Source organism: Musca autumnalis, unplaced genomic scaffold, assembly GCF_047663935.1.
Source record: "Musca autumnalis isolate F117 unplaced genomic scaffold, ASM4766393v1 scaffold_5, whole genome shotgun sequence".
NCBI classification, from domain to species: domain Eukaryota; kingdom Metazoa; phylum Arthropoda; class Insecta; order Diptera; family Muscidae; genus Musca; species Musca autumnalis.
This window is the reverse complement of record NW_027412088.1, coordinates 96110114-96117910: the sequence shown is the minus strand read 5'-3', so window position 1 is coordinate 96117910 and position 7797 is coordinate 96110114. Positions and strand designations below refer to the sequence as shown.

The window sequence follows — 7797 nt, the reverse complement described above, 5'->3', positions numbered from 1 at the left end:
AGAGCCAAATACTACACACGGTGTCATAGGGGGTTTTTGCACCTTTCATGCCATTTTCTAAGGGCAACAGGGGCAACCCTGATGAAACTTGTAAAGCGATTCGAAAGCTGGTCCTAAACTGAACTTCTCCGAAATTTTTTGTGGGAGGTACCCGACGGAGTGGATCGATTGAGTCCATATTAAAACCTATGTCTGGTACAAATTTTACGATGTACAAAGTATGTACCAAATCGGTTACTCACTTCAAGATTTATCGTGCGCACAAATTTTCCGAATTTTTGTGGGGGAGGTAACGGAATTAATGGACCGATATAACCCATCTTCGATCTTAAACTTAAGTTGGAACAAAATATTACGAAAGCCAAATTTTGGGCCGAATCGGTTGATCCGTTCTAACTCGTGCGCTCCAGCCAGCTAGCCAGACAGACAGATGGAGGGACATGGCTAAATCAACTCCAAATTGTCTGAAGCAAATTTCTAACATCGTTATTTCGATGAGGCACATTTTGCCCGTATGAAAGTGTATATACCCTCGTTAGCATACATGCTGAGGGTATAAAAATTTGTTTGGGGCCTGGAGGTACATAGTTATATAGCAATAAATTTTCAAAAATTATTATTATTATTTCTGTGTTTTTTAGTATAATATACTTTTGTTAAATGGAGCGTAACGACAAAAGTTATCTAATGTCCAGTCCAATTATTTTTCGACAAATTAAATTGGACTTCCTAGATTCAGAATATACCAACTTTTGGCTGCAAATAGCCGCAAATATTGCTGATAAATGTATGGAAAATGTATCTTAAATCCTCAAAATACCAAAAATCGGGCGGTACAGTTCTATGGTAGCTATATCAAAACGTTGACATATGTTCACAATTTTTGGTAGAAACGATGTATAACCAACAAGAACCACCAATGCCAAAATTCAGCTTATTTGGTCTGAAAATGTGGACAAAATCCTTAAAATACCAAATATTAGTAAGTACCGTTATTTTGAGGAACTCCAAATACCAAATTACACCTAATTTGGGCGGAAAATGTAGCTTAAATTCCCCAAGATACTGAAAATCGGGAGGTACCTATAAGGGGCCTATACCCAAACGTGGACCTATGTCCACAATGTTTGGTGGGGAAAGTTTAGTGACAACTAGAAACCCTAAGTACCAAATTGCAACTTATTTGGAAGGAAAGAATTGCTTAAATCCTCAAAATACCGAATATCAGGAGGTACCGTTATATGGGGGCTATAACAAAATATTAACCGATGCTGTTCATATTTAGTCCATTATTTGCCACGGACGCATACTACGTTTGCGCAAAATTTCAAAAACATATCACTGTTCGTTTGCAAATTATTAATTTCGCGCCGCTAGATCTGTGATTTCGACCACTGTGCGTCGGCTCGGTTGGTCTTGAAAATTTCGTTGTGTGGCTTGGATGGTCTTGAATATTTCGCTGGATGGCTTGATTGACTCGAAAATTTCGTTGGGCGGCTTGATTGACTTGAACATTTCGTTGAGTCGGCATTGCTTAATTGGTCTTCAAAATATTTTTGAGTTGATTTACTTGATTTGTTGGGAACGTTGTTTTTTCTTCCAAGGCTTGAATGGAGAAACGAGTGGCTTCTGCAGATGTTTATTTTTTAATGTAATTAATATCTCGACCTGATCCAGTACCATCTCTTGCCATAAATATACCCCCAGATCAATATAAAACACCTTTTACGTTTTGGGTCAACTTTTTTGTATTAGAAGATAAATTCGATTATCATTCGACCTAGTGATCAAGTACATTTTTTCAAGTCATATAATATAACTCAAATATTGATTTAAGTCGACGAAAAGAAGATTTTACAACTACAAAAACAATTCCATACATTTTTAGCAAACTTTATATGAAAAAGTGAATTTTTCCTGGAATTTACTATTTTCCTAAAATATTGGTTCACCGGTATCTATGGTATGTATTGGAGGGTTTAGTATAAATTTATCGACAGATGTTAATTAAAGGCTTTACTTTAATTAACATCTGTTGATGACCTCTGAGAGATCTGCTTAATATTTTGCATCATTATTTGGTTATCCCCTGCAGTAGTTATTGTGGTCCATTCAGCTTCTGCCCATCTTATTGCGATGTTAGTACTTTTTACGATGTATCCAGCTCAATTTTAAATATTACACTGTTGTTATTTTATTTTTGGACTGCGTTGGATCCACAATTTTCAGAAATAAAGATTTCTACAAACGTTTGATACGAATTTCGGGCCATAACTTTTGTTTTTCTTAAACAATTAGACATGTACTATTTTCGGCATAATTTTCTGTCAAAATTAAACATAGACGGGATAAAATGTATTTCTCATGAAAGCTTTTTGCCCACTTCGCCTGATTAAAAGCAATCTTATGTCAATCAGTACAAAAAACTCATCAGAAATAAAGTAATAGATATTCGAACCACAGAGTTGCAAATGTTTTGAGCAGGCTGGAACAAGTTATTCCCTTGATATTTCATACATTTTTGTAACATAGGTGTTGAAAACTGAATAAAAATTTTTAAATCTTGTGAGGAGGGTCAATAATGAATCAATATACAAAAATAAATATATTTCAAAATACAAAATGTCCCTAAAAATAGTTTAAATGTGATATAGGCATCTGAGTTGCAAATGTTTTGAGCAGCACTGTATATTTGATGGTAAATATTCGCGTTTTCATTGTTAGGCCAGGTAGTTATCGTGCAGCCCTCGTAGCCACCTTAACTATTCCTCAAATATGTGTGGCTCAGGACACCTTCTAGATAAATTTTAAAGGTATGTTTACTCGCAATCTTTTTATGCCCTCATCATTTATGCTAACGAGGGTATATGGTAAAAACAAAAATGTTTTACAATCGATGAAACCAAGTTTCACCCACACAGAATTTGCAATATGTTAACATATTCTATAAATTATGTGTTTTAGGAGGGATCCCATAATGTCGACCATTAGAATTAATTTACGTGGAAACTGGCTTGGCATCAATGCACGATGGGGCCAATGACAGGTTTTCGAGGCAACAAATCACTGGGGCAAGCTAGACCTTCCAAATTTTGTACAGATGTTTATAATGGGCTTAGAAACTAATATGCCAAATTTGGTTCATATCGGTTCATATATACACATAGCTCCCGTATATATGTTCGTCCGATTTCAAGCAATTGATGGACCAAACACGCAAATTCTGCCCAATTTTTATGCGATTTGGGAAATACCACGGAATTAGGACTACAAATAAGTTTGCCAAGTTATATTGAAATCGGTTCAGATTTTGATATTGCTCCCATATATATTTTCGCCCGATTTTAGGTATTTGGTCACCAATCCCGCTATGTATGTCCAATCTTGATGAAATTGGAAATGTGTGACGGATTTTTGTATAGAAACATTTTTGGCAAATCATATTGAAATCGGTTCATAATTGGATATAGCTCCTATATATATGTTCGCCCGATTTTAGGCAAATGATTGACCAAGCATGCAAATTCCATCAAATTACAATAAAATTTGGAAAATGTTACGGAATTCGGACAACAAATAAGTTTTTCAAGTTATATTGAAATCGGTTCAGATATAGAAATAGCTCCCCTATATACATATGTTCAAATTTCATGGTTTTGTATGTGGTTTGTTATAAGTTAATAAAACAAGGTTCCAAATTTAGTAAAAATCGACTAAGATTCCGCCACAAAAGACAAAGTTTGTCTGCGATATGTTGGAAGTTATATATTATTATTATATACATCTATTAAATTTTTCCGAAATCCAATTGATAACATTAATGGGTTTCCGATTATTCTCCAACCAAAACATAAAAATGTCCATATTTTTAACTATTACGACATCTGAAATCAGATTTTTTTGAAAAGGCGCAGCTGGGCGCAGCTAATTTTTCCACAAAATGATAGTACACATTAATACCTTTCACCACATATATATAATATCCTAGATCTACCTAGATCTCAAAAGTTATACTCCAGAGAACACATGGATAACAAAGCAAAATACTCCAAAAAAGACATAACATCTTAACTCAAAAATACATTTACCACACATAACATTTTTATTATTTGTTAACACTATCTTATTTTACATACCCATTCAAGAGCTTTCCATGTTTAAAAAATATAAAAATGTTGAAATGTTCTTTTTGGCGCCTAAAATGCTTTCACTACTTAATGAATGTCCGAAAATTATGCATCAGAAAATATGTCACCATTGCCAGATCAGTATGTCGCTATGTGATGTTACCAGATTGATTTATTTTTTTATGTTTAGTGATTCAGAGTGTTGGCAATCGAAATCCGTTATGTAGCAAGACGTTATATTATTTTATTCAAATTATCATTATTTCTTAACTGTCATTTCGTTAATTATCATAAGCTCAATTATGATCATTATTGTTTCATTGTTAAACTATCGTTAATGCTTGTTACAACGTTTTGATTCACTGTGCATTGTTTTGTTTAGTTTTATGAACACCTGCATCAACGATATTTCTAATGCTTGTAAAGTAAATTCGAAACACATTGAGTGGTTAACCAAACGAAGAGTTACAATGTAACAGTTATTGAGTTTTGTTCGATCACTGATTGAGTGTTATGCTTGAGCTTTTGTTTGTTGTCTCTTTTTTTCTTTATTGTGTTAACGTAAAGAGCTTTCGTTTTGATTATTACAATATTGAGTATTTATGTAAAGTATTGAGAGATTATTATTTTAAAGCTTTGTTTGGATCGCTATAAAAGGACGATGCGTTCATACGAAGAACCTTGATTCTCTTATAGACAATCCATACGGTAAGAACTAAGTCTTCTTGGAAACACGATAGTGTGGCCGGTTGACTTTTTCTTCCAAAGCTAATAACATAGAATACTTGGCGAAAGCGATGGCAGTCACTTGTATTCATGTTTGAGGCATATGGAAATAATTGTCACACATGTAAGATGTTTTATCAATAAATAACTTTTATAACGTTTATGTAGAAAACTTTGGTGTTTTATTTGAAACTGGAAGTTGGAAACTATTTTAAATAATCTCACCAAAAACCTGCTACATAATTGGCGCCCAGCGTGTTTTACCTGTTTTGAAAATTGTATGGAAATTCCTGAAACTCCAAGAAGAAGCCCCCGATTACAAACAATGACAAGTACATCGTTAACAACCGAGCAGTTTGAGAAGTTGGTGAAGGCTGTTGCTGCGGCTAATGTTAAAGTTGGTACCTTTAGTCATTGTACGGCACGGTATAATGGAGAAAAGGATTCTACTAAGCTGGAGGAGTTTATTTCGGCGATAACCACGTTTAAAACGGTGGAGAATATTGGAGATGCCGATGCTATCAATAGCATGCCAATGTTGTTGTTGGGTGACGCTTCTGAATGGTGGAGTGGCGTGAAATCAAAAGCAAAGAAGTTTGATGATGTGGTAAAAATGCTTCGTGATTCCTTTTGTCCAGCGAAGCCTGCTTGGCGTATATATGCTGAGATTTTTGAGGGAAAGCAGCAGAAAAATGAAGCCGCGGATGTTTTTATTAGAAAGAAGAGGGCGTTATTTGCTAAACTTCCAAGAACAGTTTTGGAAAGTGACCAAATCGACATCCTGTATGGAATGCTTCATGTCCAGATTCGTGATCGAGTTCTTCGGCATAAGGGTCAAACTTCGACGAATTGCTCAAAGATGCACGAGAGGCAGAAGATTCCTTGAGTGAGCGTGGAAAAGCTGTGAACACCGAGAATATAGGTGCAGGTGGTCCAGTTCGATGCACGTATTGTCGCAAAAAGGATCACACGAGAGACAATTGTTTTAAGAAGGAGAAAATTGAATCTGAGGCTAGGCAACAAGCTAATTACATTGCTCAAACCAGTACGAAAAAGCCGAAATAAGCATGCTATGGTTGCAATGCCCCTGGATTTGTTCGCGCAAATTGTCCAAATTGCAGTGGACAGAAAAATAAAGGACATGCTGAAGGACATGTTGTTTTAATAATATGTCCATGCGGCTAGTTGGAAGAGAAATTCCTTTAGACAACATACAGATGTTCGGCGTACCAGGACAAGCATATATGGACACAGGAGCTCGTACCAGTATCGCTAGTGCTAACCTGAAAAAGGTTATGGATTTTCATGGCTGCATTTATAACAAGGTCAGAATGGAAATATCCTTAGCAGATGGAAGTAGATCGGTGCAGGAATGTTTGTCCACGATTTGCAAAGTATTTATTGGAGGCAGATCATTAAATATTCAGTTCGTCATTTTGCCAAACGCCCCAAATAATCGAACATTATTGGGAGCAGATTTTCTAGAACAAGCGGCTATTGTTATGAATATGGGTCAAGGATATTGGTGTTTTGAGGACGATCCAAATAGTCATTTTGAATTTCCGGATTGTTTGCCATTAGATCTGAATCTACTCGAAACTGTTAAAGTGGTTGGTCGGATTACAAAGTCAATCCCAAAAGTGGCGTCCGCAGCAGCATCAGAACCAGTCAAAAGAAAACGTGCAGACGAAGTACATGTGGAGAAAAAGTACCACCGTGAAGTCTACCTGTCTGAATTTGAGAGTTTTGGTCCAGAAGTGACGGGAAACGATTATTCCCCACACTCAATTCAAGCTATCTTTAAAGATTCTCTACCTCTGCATGAGCAGGATACTCCAGAGCGTAGTAAGAAATCGGAACTTTTTGGTGTTAAATCACAAGACGAAGAGTATCTAGACTCAGTTTTTACTCCCTTATTTATGGTGGACTATAAGATTTTGAAGCCTTCGGACGGAGTTTGTCTGACCATTGAGGAAAAGTCAGAATTGGATAAGCTTCTACAAAGTCATTGGGAGATTTTTGGAGAAATTGGTGAACCAACACCATTTATGGAACACACAATTAATACAGGGAATAAATCCCCAATATTTTCACCTGCTTATCGACTATCCTTCGTGAAGACTAAGGAATTGAGGGCAGAAGTTGATGAAATGCTAGAGCTTGGTATAGTCGAAGAATGTGAATCTGCTTGGGCATCACCTGTTGTAATGGTTCCGAAACGAGATGGAGGCATACGCGTGTGTGTGGACTACCGAAAGTTTAATAGTTTTACTGAGCCCGATCGTTATCCTTTGCCTAGGATGGATGACCTACTCCAAGCTGCTAAAAGTACAAAATTTATGACCACGCTTGACCTTCAGAGCGGTTACTACCAAGTGGCAGTAGCGGAAAAAGATCGCGATAAAACATGTTTCATTACGCCTTTTGGATTATTTCGATTTACCAGGATGCCATTCGGACTTCGAAATGCTCCTGCAACATTTCAACGCCTTATAGACCGTTTTAAATCTGGCTTGAATGACATGCTTTTATTTGCCTATTTGGATGATCTGATTATATGTTCAGGAAGTTTTAAAGACCATTTGCGAGATTTGAAGTTGGTGTTTTCCCGTCTAGGACATTATAAATTACGTGTCAACAATTCAAAATGTCGTTTTTGTTGCAGAGAAGTAAAATATCTGGGACATATTTTAACCCCAGATGGTATAGCTGTAGATCCTGCGAAAACAGAGGCAATTTCAGGAAAAAGGGAACCCAGAAATGTGAAAGAGCTGATATCTTTCATACAGACTTGCTCATGGTATCGAAAGTTCATCGATAATTATGCCCAAATAGCAAAACCCCTTACAGATTTGACTAAGAAAAGTGCAACTTGGATTTGGGGAGATCGCCAGAAAGTAGCTTTCAATGAATTGAAGCAAAAGCTAATATCCCCACCAATACT

General features: G+C 36.3%; 1 protein-coding gene across 1 annotated transcript; it reads left to right on the top strand.

Annotated features, from left to right (window-relative positions):
• Positions 1 to 5178: 5178 nt before the first annotated feature.
• Positions 5179 to 5918, top strand: LOC141386698 (activity-regulated cytoskeleton associated protein 2-like). Its single transcript, XM_073955617.1, has 2 exons — positions 5179 to 5617; positions 5686 to 5918. The coding sequence occupies exons 1-2, from the start codon at positions 5179 to 5181 to the stop codon at positions 5916 to 5918; spliced, it is 672 nt and encodes a 223-aa protein (XP_073811718.1).
• The last annotated feature ends 1879 nt before the right edge of the window (positions 5919 to 7797 follow it).

What these genes read in the sequence shown, in the direction of transcription:
- LOC141386698 (XM_073955617.1), top strand. Translation starts at nt 5,179, where the DNA reads ATGACAAGTACATCGTTAACAACCGAGCAGTTTGAGAAGTTGGTGAAG. An exon ending in TCCAAGAACAGTTTTGGAAA is followed by an intron (nt 5,618 to 5,685) that starts GTGACCAAATCG and finishes CTTCGGCATAAG; the next exon opens with GGTCAAACTTCGACGAATTG.